We start from the raw sequence: 18,275 nt of genomic DNA on the forward strand, positions 1-18,275 counted from the left end.
AAACTTGAGGGGGAAAACAAATATCAAGAAGAAACAGTGAGAGTGACAGGTGTGAGGGAAGGAAAGGGAATGAAGAAAAATAGCAAGACAGACAGTCTTTGTTTAAGGGCTGTAGGCAATATGAATGCAGCATGTGGATAAAAGTGTGAAGGGAGTGGGGAATCAGAGAAGAAGGAGGTGGAGAGGCAGAGAGACATATAATGAATAGGGGGGGGGGATAATGGTCTAGGATTAAATGGATATAGATAACTGTCTGCTCCGCTGTACAAGACCACCTTTACAAAACAATTGGGCAGACTCTACATTAAACATTGATGCGTACTGTTGCTTCCAAATCACCGTCAACTAAAAAGAAGAAATATTTCAAATATCAGTGTGAGCTTCAAGAAACTCTACAATACCAATCTTGCCCCCTGTCGTGTGTTTTCCTTATTTGTGTTGTGTCTGAAAGACTAGCTCTGGCTTCTTTTACCTTCATCCTTAACCCGCACCTACACAGACATGCACAGACAGACGCAGGCACACTCTCTGTGTGCATGCGTGAGTGTGTGTATATTTCTCTCACACACCCTGCTCTTCAGATCTGAAATGAGGTGGAAAAGTAACTGCGAAGCCAGACGAGCGCCTGCAGCTATGTCAGAGATGAATACAACTATTCCATTACAAACACCTTTAATGTCACCGTGGTGCGTCTGCTATGCAGTCACACCATTTCATTTTTCTTGAAGGTACTAACACTGTAATTACTGGTTACAACTTTGCAGCATGTAACTCATAAAAAGGGCCAAATGGCAATTAAGCAATGTTTTTAATGAGAAGGCATAACAAGTCCTTTTTGCATTGCTTTTCCAAACTGGATTTGGATATGTGCAACACATTAACAACCTCAGAAAATAAATTCAGATTACAGAAGTGAGGCGCTGGAGGGAAAAGAAATCAACTCTGCTGTGATGTGTGAAAGACTTGTGACATCTGTGGAGGCAGGATTACTATAAAAGCAACACTCCTAATTCCTGTTGACTATTTTTAATCCGCCAGTCGCAGCTGTGTAATCTAATGTGAAGTTTGTTGTAGATTTTATCGAGGGTTTTTTGCAAATAATATTCCTTTAAAAGCTCTGATTCCCTTAAACTGTGTATTAACAAAAAGCAGCCTTACCCACTGTGAAGTCAATCAGCTGCAAATGTGTTTTGTAGACAGATGATGATTCTGATAATGAATGATTGAAATAAGTAATTTCAAAAAAAGACATGTCTTAACAGCATTGATTTGATTGACAATTCTAAAACCATATGTTTCTTTCTTTCCTATGATAAATACATACAATATACAGTACGTCCAATAATAAAAGCATGAAATAATGTGTGCATACATAATAAGCACAATGCATCCCATGTGCAGTTTTTAATTATGGTTATGAATGCAGATCAAACCTGAAAAAGTTCTTGCCACCATGTTTGGTTCAAACAAGATTTCACATTTTCTTTTGAAAACAGAAACCATTCATACTCTGTCTGAGCTTCTTATTCTATAAACCACTTTGTCTTTCTGTTGCATTCAATGCGGCATAATGAATCGGGTTGCACACACGTACTATTTGGACCATTTTGAGTATGCCTTTGCATTATTATAATTCTGTCATCTTTATTTATTTGCCTTGTGTATGTATATATTTATGGACTGTTGATTTGTTGAATCGTGTGTTAGTGCCGTCAGTCATTCCTTTATTATTTTTGTTGTAACAGTTACAAGAATCCTTTCTTTTTCTAATATTTTAAATGAATTCATGTTAACTTTTTTACTATTTTGTTTATTTGGTACTGTATATTTCAGTGATCTTTTTAGTGACATTTGTTGGCGGTCAGTCTACCACTTTGGTTTGGACTGAAATAGTTACAATTTTCAGATGGATCAGCATGCCTTTTTTTTCTGTATAATTCCTTCACCAAGCAGCGTAACTGGGATCATTTCAAAATGGTTTCTGATGAGCCTGCAGTGATGAGTCACCCTGTCTTTCGGTCCTCCATCCCTCATCCTCTCCTCCCATTATGTTTGCACACTTAATATGTGTGGTATATTGTCTCCAGGACTCTACTCCTTACTCAAATAAACAAACAACATCACAGCTGTTGTGACCACGCTAATGTTCCTGTTGCTTCATCTAGTTATGACTCCTCTTTTGTCAATTTGTCTCATTAACACAAAGAACTTCTGCTCTGCTTTTTGTCCTCTTCTTTGCAAAATTGGTGACATTATCTCATGATTCACTCCCAGCACTGACACTGTGCTGACAGGGAATGACAGCATCGAGTGCAGTGAGGTACTTTGTCTTAATGAGCTGCCATACCGTCTGAGTTCCCCTCCACCTGTGAGATGAGAGTAACTTCTCTCATCTCCCGATTCATCTTTAGACTAACATCTGTGTGAGTGCCTGTCGTCTTTTGTCTATCTTTTTCTATCTTTTATCTGTTTTTTCTTTTCTCTTTAAAAATAATGTCACAGCTTTTGTTTCTGTATATCCCTTCAATTAAACAGATCACACAATAGCTGTGGATTGCAACTACAGTCCATTTTTACAGGTGATTTCTTTTTCCATTTGCAGCTTCACCTTCCCACAAACACCTGCCTCCAGATCATTTGTTTCCAACCTGTGTGAAAACAGCCTTCTGAAATAAGCAACCTTGTCTCTTTTGGCCTACATTATCAGGAGTGTGCCATGGAGAGGGTCTGCTAATGCACACTAATCCTCCAACACAATGACCCCAATCCCTTAAATCTGTCAATAGGGAAGCTGATGCGCCAGATTAGAGATATTGCTGTAATGATACTGAGGGACTCTATTCCATGTCTTGTTGTTTGCAAGACAAACACACCTGGTTTATGATTTGCATACGTAATTATATCCAAAGTAGCCCCCACTGCTATTTCTATGGCAACAAGTCCTCCAAACCATACCACAATAATTGTTGTTTTTACCGACCCTCTAATACAACCTACAGGAGCGTTTAGGTCCTGGTTTTAAACACATTGTGAACATTGTGAAACAGTCTCAGTTTGGTTAAGTTAAGCTCCAAAAACATGACTTGATTATGTTTTCCAAAAAGATTGGGGTTTGGGTTCAAATGATCTGTTTCATTAATTAACTTCCAGTTACGCCCGCTCCAGTAGGTAAAGTGACGTAGCTCCGTGCAAGTGTTTTTTTTTTTTGACTCAAAATCATCCACCTCCCTAAGCCTGCCCCCTCATGTGTCGTTTGTCGCTCTTATACTTCGTCAACTCGCTTTCTGCTTTGCTCCCATTGTAATTACTGGAGGCCACTAGATGGCGGCACCACTCTAAACGTAAATATGAGTCGTAATTGCTGCTTGAACGAACCCCTCATGGGAGGTTTTACTGGGAAGGACAGTCTCATCTATGGACCTGTATCTCAAAGAGAAAATAATGTAACTGGAATTATATTTCATTATAATGTTTCCAAACCACTCCAGACAAATTCCAATTGCAGCCAAACAAGATGAGTATGATTAACTGAAGATCCAATGATGAAGCCAAGTACTTCACATAGACAGTATTGAATGGTGTTTGAAACCTAGGGATGAGCCTCAGTTAACGGAATTGTCAGAGGAAACAAGTAAGCAACAGCATTTCAAAAGCACAGAGAGATGTATTTTTGTTGCCCTGTTGTCATAGAAACTGTGCAGCTTTTATATCTTAATCATTGTGCCTGAAATTTTAGAGTTCTGAATTCAGCATCTTCTATGATACGGCAGGGCCGCAATCAAAGATGCCGGGCCTCGGTGCACCGCAGAGACAGCTTTGAATCAATGCTTATCTCCGTGGTGAGTTTGTTTACTTTTCCTACCGCCACTGGACAGATAAATTGACTGAAAACCAGAAAGAATTTACACACATACCGAAACGTTGGGCCTGTAGGTAGAGACTTTTTTTAAATGTATAAAAAAAAAAGAGAAAGTTATTAAAATTGCTTTTATCAAGACACTAAATCCAACCAATGCTGTTGTGCAGCAAGAAGCTGTCATATCCACAGCTGCAATTCCCGAGGTGCAGGGCATCAGATTATCTGGGTTTCTTTAAGCTGGGGAAGCTGGTTATTTATCACAGCTCCTAGAATGCAATTTTGAGAAGTGTTGCTGTGGTCACCTCAGAGACACAGGAAGGAGGAAAAACACACAATGAGCCATAAGTTTAAAGCCTCCACCATTGATAATGCTTGTAATTCTTTGTGGACACTGCCACGATATACAAAATGAGAATCACTGTCTCCTTTCCCATCTTTCTCTTGCTCTCTGTCTAACAATTATTTTGTGCAGCAGTACAGAATCCAAACATTGGCAGGCACATTAAATATCTTGCTATCAGTATGACATTGATGATGACATCGGCCTTGAATCACATTCAATAGTGATTAAACACAATCAAATCCCACTGATTCATAGCAGAGCTTTAGCCTATAATCCAAACCATTCCCTGTGCTTTCCCTTGAACGATACTTTACTAGTTTAACGGCTTTAGAAACAATGAATTAAATTAAATTTCAACTATAGCAAGTGTTTCCTTTTGTTGTTTATTGATAGGGTCTCATCATAGGAAATACACGTCACATTTTGGTTTCAAAATAAGAGGATGTTACATAGAAAAAGGCATCTTTCTTTTACACATGAACAATCGTACAGCTGAATATGTATCGCTCTGTCTCGAGACCAAGATTAGAAATTTTTACAAATTGTAGAAGCAGGCCCCAGGGAGAAACCTGAAGCCCAAGGTAAGTTTCTTGAAAAATTCAGAAACAATGTCCACCTCAAACGAGGCACAGACTATATTTGCATAGCATGCATTTGATTTGAATATATATCCGGTGAAGACTGCAGTGGCAGATTGCTCAAAATAACTTGATAAATGTTGCATATTCTCTGACAAATTGCACAGACTCTTCAGGTATTCTCTGGAGGAATCCGAGAACAAAAGTACAAAAGGCTGGAAAAGAATAGAATTACAAGAAATAATCTCTCCCGTACTGCATTTATCTGGAGCCATTTCTAAAGGAGCAACACAATCGTCCAAAAGTTAAAGGAGATGAAACTGCATTTGTTTTGAGTTAGAAATAAGTAATAGTATACAGTACATACATTTATATTTACAACATCCAATCTGGAAAGCATATAGTTTTCAAATACAAGAACCTGGCATTTTGAGGATAAAAATACGGCTTTAATCTTTAAAAAATTAACACAGCATCTCTTTTGTTTCTCTTATTGGGTACATCATGACATAATGTATTTACAAGTTTCACTGAGCACATAGAATATAAAATTTCCTTTATCTAATCTCAATAAATACATCCTCTAAAGTGATTTACTATATCAACAACAAAAAAACAAAAGCCAGCTTCTTTTCTTCATACATTGTACACCAGAACGTGCTGTATATGTACAGTTTTTCTCTCTCACTCACTCATTCTAACTCACTCTCACTCACACACACACACTAACTCACTGGGGCTCTGCTAGAGGTTTGACTACAGGCCACGGCATGTCAGGTAAAGGTAACTGGGGCTCGGCAAGGGCCTGGTGCTGCGCCTGCTGGTTGGCCCAGTTTAGGTCCACACCATTCTTCTTCAGTGCAGACAAGTGCTTGATGTCCAGCGTGGTGAAGGTGGTGAACTGGACCTGGTTCCGCTTACTGGTGGGGGAATGAAGCGGCTCGCTGCGATGTGGCCTAGCCAGCAAGGTGGCTGAACGGTTCGCCATGGGGTCGATAGGCTTTGCCTTAAACTGCTGCTGCTGGGAGCTGGCTTTGCTGCGACCCAGGGTGGCAGTTCTTTCAGGGACAGCGGGGGCGCTCACAGTGGGCAGGGCGCTGCGGTGGTCGATGGAGTCTATGGAGTGACGGGACTCCAGAGGGCGGTGAGCCTCGCGTTTAAGCGTGGACACTTGAGCTGGGCCACCTGGAGCAGGAGTGCCATCATTGCTGCTCACCAGCCACACCCAGTCATGCTTGTGATCCTTTGGGTCACCGATGAGTGCTGGGCCTGCCTGTAGGGGGGTCTTGTGAGTCCGGAAACAGAGGTTATACGAAGCACAGTTGAGCAAAAAAGCCAAGATAGCTACACAGGAGACCCCCACCAAAGCATACATGCCGATTTCCATGTCCAACATGGCTCTGAATGTCCTAATAAGGTTGCTCTCAACTACTGTTGGAGTTTTAGATTTGGGAGGCTCCTTCTTGGGTGTCCCCTTTGCTTTAGGAATGTCTTTGTTAGGAGGGGAATTGGGGTTATCGAGCATGTTTCCATTACTTATCTTCAGCCCTTCTCCTTTACTAACTAAACCCACTGTTGTATATATAGGCCTGACAGGGCTCAGTGGTGTATTAATGTTTGGTCTCCTCATAGTTGTAGTGGCAGTCGTGGGTGTCTTACCTCTCGTAGCGCTGGTTGTAGTTTCAGTCATCGAGGTAGTTGATAATGTGGTTGAGGTGGTAGTATCTGCCGCGGTGTACTCCCACTGGTCAGGTATGGTGCTTCTGAATGGCCATTTGTCCCCATCTGTGACAGCACGCTGTGATGTCACCGTCGTTTTAAGCTCACCTACCAATTCTAATGCACCACCATTTACATCAGTGCCAACCTCGCCACCACCTTCTACTGCCACGTCTCTGCTGCTACTCTGAAGGTTGATTCTGAGGATCCCCGTGCCCACCGCCAACTTGCTCTTCCTCTTGGACTTCTGGCATTCCTCACAGATCCTCAGCTCCACTCTCACTAGTGCCCCCTGGCCTTTACTTTCCCCTTGTGCTACTACAAATGTGGACTGCGGGGTGCGACGTATTGTGGCCACCCCCTCATCTGGGGTCGTGATGGTCAGAGAGTAGATGCTGCGGTCAAACAGCTCCAGTGGAACGACTGCGCCATCGCTGAACTGAACCCAGCAGCTGACCACTGCCTCCTAAAAGAAAGAACAAAAAGAAAGAAAGAAAGTAAGTAAGTAAGTAAGAAAGAAAGAAAGAACCAACCAATATCCTCCATCCTGCCTTCAGTGAGAGCAATATTCTTATAATAGTTAATAAGACTAAATTGCCTTACCTAATCTCTTTATGATTAAACTCAGCAGGGGGTTATTGTTCCATATAGTCTTTTGAAGTCAGAGTATGAATTATAAATTTACAAAAGTGGATGAAAAGATTATAATGAAAGTCTTTTAAACAAGAACAAAAAAGTACAGCGACAACGGTCATGTTAAGAGCCAATCCAATCACGTGAATACACAATGACCTATTTCCTGTTGCTAATGTGAGCCACTGTGTCGCCACAGACCTAACCTATATTTGTGGTTTTGAATACATTATGAAAACCCATGAGCAGAACATTAATAGCTTGCCATCACAAACACAATTGGCTGGTCATCTGTACTGGCATGGATCCAGTAGTGTGTTATTGACAGAGGCAGACCAGCCACAGCAACAGTGCACTGTGGGTAACAGCTATGGACCGCCTAATTGCTGCCCCATGCCTGTGTCTGTGAGCTGGTTTGAAATGGGCAAGCTGCCATGGCTAAATGTTTAAGTGAGCTTTTAAAATGGTCATCTGTGCACCCTGTCGGCCTCTTCCGCTCTTTCACACAGCGTGATAACCGCAGATGACGGTCGGGGCTGTGAACACGAGTTCACATTGTGGGAGACAAAGAAAAAACTCAAATATCATTACACCCTTAAGGTGACCGTTGGGTAAATCTGCTCTTTTGTGGCAATTTAAGTCCTCTCTGTAGAAGCACATTATATCGTTGCTGAAAAATAAATATTTAGGATACATTAACAGCACGCAATTTTGTCATAGCAAGTTTAAAGTGTCATTTTAAGTCTCCCCTCACAGAGGGTTTACAAGGAAATTGTTTTGAATGATATTATTTGTGCTGCATATACAGTACTGCTTCTGTTCCCTGTGCAGGAAAAACCTCACTGGAGAAATCTTTAATGAATGTTGAATAGTGTGGTTATCACCAAACATAGGCATTTCTTACTTTCTGTTTTTGGCCTTTGAAATTTGGGATTTAAGCAGTTGAAATCAATCTCTGTGCAAGAGACACTGATCCTGCAGTGCTTTCCCATTTTTTTACAATATAATAACTAACAATGCTGATTAATACTACACTGGGTAAACCACTCTGCCGGTGATTTGATTTCACCCTGCAGTTTGGTCTGGAAACCTGCACATTTAATTCTCCTGCTTCAGTTCACAATTTTTCGGAAACCAATCACAAACTGGCTTATCTACCTGCCAAGCTATTGGCGGGTTCAACACGATGACCCTGTCGTGTTTACGCCACCCAGATCGTTGGTCTGATTGAAATATCCAATTGCATTCAGAGTCATTTGAACTATGCCCGTCAGTGCAGAGATAAGTACAGAGCAGACTCCCCAGACCAAACCTCAATCTCAAATCCATTGAGGTTGGCTTGGTCTGGTGATGGCCAGACTAGATTAATACCACATTTCACCAAAACATTTCCAAAAGAATATTAATTAATATTTTTTTAGTCCAAACATACAGTGGCCGACGGACAAATGCCCTGCAACTTTGGATAACACATTCAAGTAGACAAAACACAAGCAAATTAAAGGAGAATTCCGGTTAATTTTAAGACGTAGCTCTGTCGTTTGGAAATTTGAAGGTCTGTCAGTGGACAGAAAAACTAAAACAATCGGTGCTGCCTACACCGTGGTATCCCCCTGCTAGTTCTAGCACCAAACAGGTTTAAACCGGGCAAGTTTTAAACTTGTTTTTAGCCTCTAAACATGTTGAAAATGTCATTACAAGTGCCTACCCACATGCTGTGATTCCTTCCGGGAGAACACAGTGAATCTGACACCACAGGGGAGACAGGAGCAGAGCGGCCAACTGCAGCAGGTCTAAAGTTCAAGAGCCCACTCTTGCTTAGGGCGCACCGACAGCCTTTAGTTCGGTTGAAGTTAACTAGAGTAGTAGTCTGAGCTAATGGCTCCTGTAGTCAGGTGTGTTTAGCAGTCTGCGACGCAGCAGAGCAGCAAACTGTAGCAGCATGCAGTGTTTCTCTCACAGAAATAGACTGCGGTCAAGTTCTTGTGTGATTTGGTACGCTTGGATTTTTCCAAGTGTGAAACCAAACCAAACTTAAACAAACCAACCAAGGGCAAATCGCTCCAAGTTTACGAAAACTCACCAATTGATTCGGACCAAAGCAAATGAAGTACAGGTGTGAAAACGCCCTTAGTTACCTATGTGCATGCGCAATAGCTCTTGAAATCTTGAACTGCAGCTCTCCTGGCTCCACTGTGGTGTCAGGTTACAGCCTACTTCTACAATCAAATCGATGAATCAGTAAATCAGAGTTAACTACACCTGCAATGTAGGGAATTCATTTGACTTAAGCCAGCCTATGATTAAGTTAAATCTAAACACTAAATCAATACTAAAGTCTTATGTACAAAGTTTGATTTGCATTGGAGAAAATCTAAAAAACAGCACAAGAAAAAAGGGATGTTTTAGACTTTGCACACAAAGTCAAAATTATAGCTGCAATGATAGCAGCTCACTACAATAGAGAAATAGGGGAATACTGTAATATGCCTACTTGTTAAAAGCCAATAAATAATTACACATTTAGACTGAATGCAAACAAAAGCATTGCAGGCGCCTACATTTGATATTTAATAACAGCCTATAGCAATCTGAATTCAGCATTTGTGTTTCTGCTCTTACGTAAGCCCCCTGATGAAAAACAAATCCTATGAATATATTCTCACAGTTTCAAAATGTGAATAAAAGAATGGATCCATGATTTACTCCTGATCATAAATAATCCCTCTATAGGCAGACACAAGTTTATAATCTCAAATTGAAATCATAATCCATTGTTACGTACAGGATTCGCCACATTTGTTTATTTCTTGTTCCATCAGATTTTCACACACTGTTCAACTGGCCTCCACAAGTGCAGCATGGCTAAAATGAGTCACTGTAAAACTAACATAAAAAGGGCATTAAAAGAGACGACCACCATCACAAACAGCTGAGCTGTACCCAACAGTTTTATGCTTTGTGCTCTACAATTTTCCAGTTACTTACCTGTTTGAGCTGAGTGATCATCTGCCTGGTGGTTGCTGTTGCGACAATGGTCCTGGTGCTCCCAGGACTGAGCTGCAGGGACAAAGAGAGCCCAGATACGAACTGCACCCCCAGCTCTGTCACACTCACTTTATCATCCAGCACCTTGATGCTCCTCTCAGCCAGGGCCAATGATGTCAGAGGGGACAGCACCTGCAACATGTTAAACCTCATCCAAACTGCAAATGGATATTCATGATTGTAGCATGCACTGGATCTGTTAAAACCACACTCACTCATGCACTCACACACTCACAGAAACCTAACCAAGATCACAGCCATTGCTAACCTGTACAGTGGTAGTGCCCACAGCCCGTCCCTGCAGCACCCCTCCATCCTGCACCCTGGCTACATCAGAATCTGCCACTTTTAGAGAAGAGCGTACCAGATTGGTCACATCCACCTGTCAATAAAAAAAGAAGAAAAAAAAAACGTTAATTGCATTAATTCCTTAACCAAAGCAATTTTTGGACAAACCCATTAAAGACTGGATAACGCAAATGCTGCTTAGTGTTAGTATGTTATTTTCAGTTAGACCTTTATATGATTTTACCTGCCAGTCAGGACCCAGGAAGTACTCAACAGGGTCTGCACCAGTAAGCGGGTCAGATGGCGCCTCAACATCGGTCTGGGCCATGAATGGTGTAAGCACCCTGAGTGTAGAGTGCTGGTACTGCAGCATGCAACCCCTGCCCTTCCTCATCTCCTCCTCTTCATCACTGTCCCATGTTGACCTGACACACAAAGGTAACACAATAAGTCACATACTTTATTTACAGTTCAAAGGAATAGAAAGAAAACACTTCTTTCTTTTTTGTTGCTTTTTTTGCGGCGAGTTGAATAATAAGATTGATATAATGTTCATACCTGTATGCTAAATGTGAAGTCATAGTCGAGAGGCAGCTAGCTTAGCTGAGCATAAAGACTGGCAGCCTGTCCTGTGATAACAGAATTTGCTGAGCAGCACCCTTGAAGCTTATAAATTAACATTTAACAATTTAACCATACAAAAACCAAAGTGTATAAACGACAAGTTGTTGTTTAACGGGAATATTTGCTGAATTATTTTTGGCAAAGTGCAATGACTCCAAAAAATATCCATGCATGACCCTGTTTTTTTTTTACCTGGACACATCCAGGCTGGCTATGTACCACTGTCATTGTGCTAAGCTAAACTAAGCTAACCACCTGCTTACTGTAGCATACTATTTAGCGCACAGGCATTAAAGTAGTATCTTCTTCAAGAAAAAAGAAAAATGCCAAACTAATACTGAGAGTGCTCATTTTATGCTTTATCTATGGAGGTAAATATGGTGCAAAAGGTGAGAGCGCGTAGATGCAATATGAGCACTTATAGAATATGATTTTAGAGCTTGTACAACTAAAATAGAACTCATAGATGTGATGGTGGTACAACCACAACTCAGTGATTACAATCTCTTCAATCTGTCACTGCGGCGAGTGCGCTTCTCGACTTTTACAACACTTCTTGCAATACATGTGGTGCAAAACTAATTTGTACCTATGGACTTAGTCTGTGGAGCTCTATACCAACAGGATGGCGGCCCGTCCGCGGCTGCAGAACCTGGAACTCACTGCGAGTGTTTTAGTTTGAGTGTTAAAATTGTTAGGATAACTAAAATGTATTTATAAGTGTGCTGGTTGGTTAGTTCGCTAACACTAGCTTGCTATTCCACCAACACTGGCGGTGAGCTCCAGGGGGGTTGTGCAGTTGCTACCGGGTCTGGAGCTCTCCGTGTCCCGCTGGAGCTCCGATCAGATCAGGTCGAGATCGGCAGCAAAGCTTTCTAGCAATGTTTCCATGCTGGCCGAGCCCCACTGATGGCAGTCTGTCCGCGGCTGCGGGACATGGATTTCACCGCCAGTGTTTCAGTTGGACTTTTAAAACTGTTGAGATAATTAAAAGCTATTTACAGTTAGTTAGCTATCGCTAACTTTCATGCTACATAAATAAGCCGGACAGAGACAGTCCCTCATCTGGCAATAGAAACCCTGCTGTCCCCAGCCGTCCTGTTGGCTCAGCGCTCTGCAGACTAAGCCCAAAGTCCATCTCAAAGAAAACAATGTTTACAAACTGTTCCAAACAGCTCAATTGTAGTCCAGCCTGTGCTTCCGTGACAAACACGTGTCACTTTGTAACAAATGTTATAAAGCTCGCCTAGCTGCTAGCGTGGCACACCCTAATACTCTGCTTCTGACTCGCAGTGCTGACCTAGGTACTGAGCATGTGCGACTCCCAACAAAGATGGTGCAAAAGTGGATGCCTCACACTGTAGCTAAAACAGAGAGCTCAACACACAGGCTGAAAAGAGGAGCTGCAGCAATGTGCAGTACAACAAAAATATGGTGTTTTTTGAAAATTAAACCGTATAAACCTATTCTGGTACAACCTGTAAATACAATAATAACCCTGATAATTAGCATAAAATGAGAAAGAATTATGAATGATGTGTTATTGCATGCATTCTTCTACACGATTATGTGACGTTACTGAAGTGTAAATTCAGTGTCATGTGAATTTTAAGAATCTGCTGCAAAACAGCATGTATTGTTTAACCATCTTCAACCAAGTGACAGAATTATTGAGTAAACAGCATGAGACTCATTCACAAAAAATATGCGTAGTATGAGTGCTAATCCCTAATTAATTATACATAGGAGAGATAAGTAGACAACAATGACACGACAAAATTATGCAAAATCTGTGATGTGAACTTCTTAATGTTTTTTTTAGTGGCCAGCAGAGAGACTATAAACTCAAGAACAATACTGGAGAACAGCAGTGTGGCTGTTGATGCTGTTGAGGCACAAAACATTTGCAGAGTGACCTTTCCTTCTAAGTGAATTTAAGTTACATTAACCAGGATACCACGGCTGACTGGTTTGTTTGTGGCCGGTGAAGATTAAGCTGTGAACCATCCTCAAACCCTTCAACAATGATCATTCTGTATCATTATTGTAGGCACAGCTGGTCTGTAACACACTGCACCACAGGTGTGCTGGAGGGCTGGTGGGTTTGCTTTTATACAGCAGGCAGAAAGTCGTTAAGAGCTACAGTCCAAATAAACGTAATTATTATAGCTATTGCCTGAGGTCAGAACTTAACATGTGATGAAGATGCTTTATTAAATAAGTGTGACTCAACAGCAGGCAGTAAACCAACTTTTTCCTCATCTCATTCCTTTTGTCTATGGTTTCGAATTACTTTAGCAGAGAATTAACTGTTTTAACTTATTTTTGTCTTATGTTTGTCTTTGATTGGATTCAAAGTACAAGGCTTTGAAATGTCAGCTTTTGCAGCATTTGTTTCATTGCCTTTTTTGTACTCACTGACTTGCTGATTTCCAAAAACACTTGAACACAAAAGTTTAAGATTTTATGTTGAGTCTCTTTCCAATGGTTACTCACTTTTTCAATTAGTTCTTTGATGACCCTTGAGACATTATGCATTATATTAGCTTGCCAGCTGGCAGCCAATTAACATCAACAAACACCATCTTATTATACGTTAAAAACATATTCTGTTAGTGTTAACTGATAATAGTGTTTACTTCAATCCATTTTGAATCCAACAAGTTTTTAAGTAACAGTACAAACTTTACTGCAAATCCTAATCTGTAACAACCTGATGCTATACAACCACAAAAAGAAAAGAAAAGAAAAGCAGGGGTGAGGATATTTCATCAATCCAGTTTCAAAGTAAGTAAACTGGATTTACATTTTGTGTATGAAGCCCAAAATCTAATACCAGTCTGTTTTGTCACTACCAATTAGACAGAAATTCCAGTTGCTTCTCTGCCACTACACACTGTAGCACACAGACACACAACAAGCATGGCACAGAAAATTAGGCTGGCCATTACAATTACCATAGCAATTTCACATTTCTGACCTGGTATCTGTTTGTGGGTATTGAATGTTTTGGGAGATGAAAGCCTCAAAGAGTTTTTACCCCGGGAAACAGCCCATCAGTCGGCCATCATCATTAGTATTGAGTGAAAAAATAATGACTTCTACTGTAAGTATTGAGTGAAATCCCACTAACCTTTGTCTCCAGGGCAACTGTGTTGCCTCTACAGTGTCCTACCCACTAATGCACCAAACCTATGTGTAATGGTTTTATAAGGCTGACAATCAATTTATATGCAGACGGATATTAGAAAGCAGACCTCTCAATAGGCTATAATCCAATTCAACATCACCACTGACTACAGACCTAACCAAAAAACTGATTATTATAAACTTCACAAAGGAAATAAGATGTCTTGCATTGCTAACTCAGTGTACATCAGCACAGCGAATGCTTTCTCCTTTTAAATATCTCTACAGGGTCAACTGCGTTAACAAATGATGGGATGTTTATGAATGAAAAGGCCAACCAAACAAGTTGAATTTAACAGGAAAAACAAACGTAAGTCTTTCTGGAGAATTCAATCTTACAGCAAATTATTTTTGTCTTGAAATGACCTAATGTCCTTGCTGAGTCTAAGCCCAAAACATGTTTATACAGCATATTATAAAAAGTTGGCGCAGTGAATCAACTCTTCATTTTTCTGACAGTTGACGAAAGTGCTTTTGTCAGCACAGACCAGCACAAAAGCATGAAACTTTTGATTTTCACAAGACTGTGGTCACAAAAAATAAAAAAAATGTTTTACTACTTCTTCAGTCAAACGGCTTCCCTGACCACCGGTGTCAACTAGGGTGTTTGTGGGTTACCGCCCCTTGAGGCACCTAAGACCCTAAGACCACAGCTCCCCGCCGCAGCTTCAGCAAGGGAGTCTTTGAACATTGTCCACTTAAGTTCAATTATCCCAGCCTCATCACAAGATGTTGATCAGTTGACGGCTCCGCCCCTCTCCTCACCCAAGTGTCCAAATCATAGAGCCTCAAATCAGATGAAACAATTATAAAATCAATCATTAATCTTTGGCCTAGGGTGCTCTGGTACCACGTACCACGAACATTGTGTTTGTTTTGGACAATCCATGACTAGCACAGTGCATATGCACAAACAACAGTCAGAGTTTTCCTCCTCATCCCCCGCAGGCGTAGGGAGGCGACCCTCTCAGCAACTGGGGTAAACTCCAACGCAGCGGCACTCTATGCGTAGAGGTGAGCCCCACCAGATCTAACTGGTAGCGCACCATCTCCACGTCCCCAGAGCCAGCCTCTGCCGCCCGTGTTTGGTCCGTCGAGGCCCCTGACCTGGGTGAAAGTCCTGTGTTGTTTGACCCATCCACCCTCCTTACGCGGCATTTCAAGCTGTCATACTACTCCCTACTGTTGTTGCTCTTAATACTACGTTATCTTAAAGCGTCGCGGAGCTGCACCTCTGCCCAGTGCCTTCCACACGGACGCTAAAGGGGGGCTTTTTGTCAATGAAAGACACTGACCAAGCGTACGTATTTGACAAACGGGTTCTTTGGCAAGCTATCGCTTAGCTTAATGTTAACTAGAATCTAAGTAAATTAGTAATTAGTCCGGGTGGCAACAAAAAAATGTATCTTAATGTGGGACTTTGCACCACCTTTGCTTTCAATTTTGTGGTTACATATTTTTTTTAAAGGTTTTTAAACCAAGTCCCCCAGTGACTACTGTATCTGTATCTGACTCATAAAGCCGCAGTGTGCTCATGCAGCAGCACCTTTACAGTTTGAAATCATTTTTTAAAACTTGACACCCTCAGAATCAAGCTACAACAGAAGCTCTTACAACGTCAGATGCAACACAGAACTGGCCTGGCCTTACCTCCGGATGCCTGTAGTAACAGGGACCCTCCAGCCCTTTATCTGGCTGAGCTCGGGGTCAGCCACATCGATGAGCAAGGGCAGGCGAGGCATCCATACACTCATCTCCAGCTGGGCACTCAGGAAACCGTAAGTAAAGTTGACCATCACCCTGCTCTTCCCTCTTGTCTCCTTCCCGTTTACATACACATATTCACATCGCTCCGACACCTGGACAAGACAGAGAAGAAAACAGAGAAAGACGAAATGTAACTGAGAGAATGTCCTTTGTTTGCATCTGGCCTGAAAACAAAGACGGCCTTTTCTTTCTTGCATTTCTTGCATTTCTGTCACTCTATAAACAGTTATTCAATTGGGCAAGAATTTTATTTTATTCATTTTAAAAAGTTTAGAGTCCTTTAGAATCACTGGGCTAGAGTTGGGACTGAATTGTCATCTTGTGATTTGGATACAACTTTTCCATGTAAAGCGCAATGGAAAATTAATAAGAAAGTGTTAGTAAGAACTGACAAAGAGAGGAGAGGTTGTACAGAAGCACCAATAGAAATAAGCTAAAACCACACAAACAAACACATTTTATTCATTTAGTCTGGCTGAGGAATCACACAATGTTTCTGTTTGTGTCATGTAAATTCACTACCAGGGTCTCTATGAAACTGTTACGGAATATAAATTAGCTCCACCTTACGACTGTTCCTGTAGTGCTGTGTGGTAGGCGGGAGCGTTGCAGTCCCCCACCAGTGAGAGCAATGAGGTGAGACACAGCAGTTGGTTTGTTTTATTTCAGATTGGAGGCCTATCTCCACTGCCGCTTTACTTATCTTAACAAACCAGTGGCTGCACAGCGGTAATTGCAGTGTACTAGACTGGAGAGTAGCGTGTCGCACAGGAGAGAGGGTGGTGAAAAGAGGGAGGCAGAGGGAGGAATGACGTCCAAGGTAAGTCAACTTGAACTCCTGTGAAAATCTTCATGGAGACCAGACTGTGAAGACCTTTTCCCTTCATGCCTACTGGACCAGACCAAAGTCTCTGATGTCTCCAGTGCAGTTACATGTACCTTAGATGGGTCGATGGACAAAAAACATTAACTTTATAAACACTAATTTATTTGGATTCTTTTCAGCTCAGCAATGAGACATGTTGATGAGGAAGAGGAAGGAATATGAGGGGTTTCTGTCGAATCATTTGGAGAATGAAAAGATGCTTTGCCATCCTGCGGTGGAGATGGAGCATCACTGGGAGGCCCGAGGAGGTTTTGGTCCACATGTAGGCCTGCATGCGTCTGTAAATCCTTCTTCAGTAAAAGTGTTAACATTATTCTATCATCTCAGGAATTTATTTCAGTCCACTGGTTAAAAGAACATTCAATAATATGCTAAAGAGGATAGTTTATAGTGTAAATCAATTAGAATCAGAATTGGAGGTGAAGGCCTGAGAGCCTGAGGTTCCAGAAGAAGATGAATCCTCTTCACTACCTATTTTGCAAATGTGTTTTTAGAAATCTGAATGTTTTGTCTTCCATTGTTTTCTGTTCATTTCTGATCATTGGGAAAATCTATAAGCAGACTCGTGAAACTAGCACAGTGAAGACTTCAAATATATCTGTGTTTAAGGTTTCCATGGCAATGCATTTATAATTTATTTAAGTGATCTCGTTGAGATCCAGATTTTTCAAGAAAGACCTGCAGACAAGAAAGTATATACAGTGGGGCTCAAAAGTTTGGGCACCCCAGGTAAACATTTGTATTAACGTGCATAAAGAAGCCAAGAAAAGATGGAAAAATCTCCAAAAGGTATCAAATGACCGATTAGACATTCGTATTATATGTCACAAAAAGTTAGATTTTATTTCCATCATTTACACTTTCAAAATAACAGAAAACAAAAAAATGGCGTCCGCAAAAGTTTGGGCACCCTGCAGAGTTTATAGCATGCATTGCTCCCTTAGGAAAGCTGAGACCTGACAGCGTCATAGATTGTTCTCAATTATCGTCTGGAAAGACCAGGTGATGTCAATCTTAAGGTTTTAAATTGCCAGACTCATCTGACCTTGCCCCAACAATCAGCACCATGGGTTCTCCTAAGCAGTTGTCTAGAATACTAAAACTGAAATAGTTGACGCTCACAAAGCAGGAGAAGGCTATAAGAAGATAGCAAAGCGTTTTCAGATGCCAATATCCTCAGTTTGGAATGTAATTAAGTAATGGCAGTCATCAGGAACAGTGGAAGTTAAAGCAAGACCTGGAAGATCAAGACAAATATCAGACAGAACAGCTCGCAGGATTGTTAGAAAAGCAAGACATAACCCACGTTTGATTGCATTATCCAGCCAGAAAGACCTGGCA

General features: G+C 41.3%; 1 protein-coding gene and 1 long non-coding RNA gene across 3 annotated transcripts in view; one reads left to right on the forward strand and one right to left on the reverse strand.

Annotated features, from left to right (window-relative positions):
• Positions 1-3,985: 3,985 nt before the first annotated feature.
• si:dkey-1d7.3 (transmembrane protein 132D) overlaps positions 3,986-18,275 on the reverse strand; it is a 32,984-nt gene continuing 18,694 nt past the window's right edge. The window contains exons 6-11 of one of the 2 annotated variants that reach the window (XR_004659879.1): positions 15,932-16,140; positions 10,713-10,893; positions 10,449-10,562; positions 10,121-10,312; positions 5,387-6,965; positions 3,986-3,999 (exon numbers count right to left, since the gene is read on the reverse strand). Coding sequence is in view for 1 of the 2 variants with exons in the window: in XM_034895996.1 (XP_034751887.1) it covers positions 5,511-6,965; positions 10,121-10,312; positions 10,449-10,562; positions 10,713-10,893; positions 15,932-16,140 (2,151 nt within the window). In the remaining variant the exon portion in view is untranslated. Of the gene's footprint in view, positions 4,000-4,565; positions 6,966-10,120; positions 10,313-10,448; positions 10,563-10,712; positions 10,894-15,931; positions 16,141-18,275 lie in introns of those variants that run through there. The other variant, XM_034895996.1, reaches the window with a different exon arrangement.
• LOC117959106 lies at positions 9,003-16,967 on the forward strand. Its single transcript, XR_004659881.1, has 3 exons — positions 9,003-9,111; positions 15,803-15,807; positions 16,957-16,967. It is a non-coding gene; the product is annotated as an uncharacterized LOC117959106 (long non-coding RNA).

The sequence above is a fragment of the Etheostoma cragini genome, chromosome 16 (assembly GCF_013103735.1).
Source record: "Etheostoma cragini isolate CJK2018 chromosome 16, CSU_Ecrag_1.0, whole genome shotgun sequence".
Classification (NCBI taxonomy): domain Eukaryota; kingdom Metazoa; phylum Chordata; class Actinopteri; order Perciformes; family Percidae; genus Etheostoma; species Etheostoma cragini.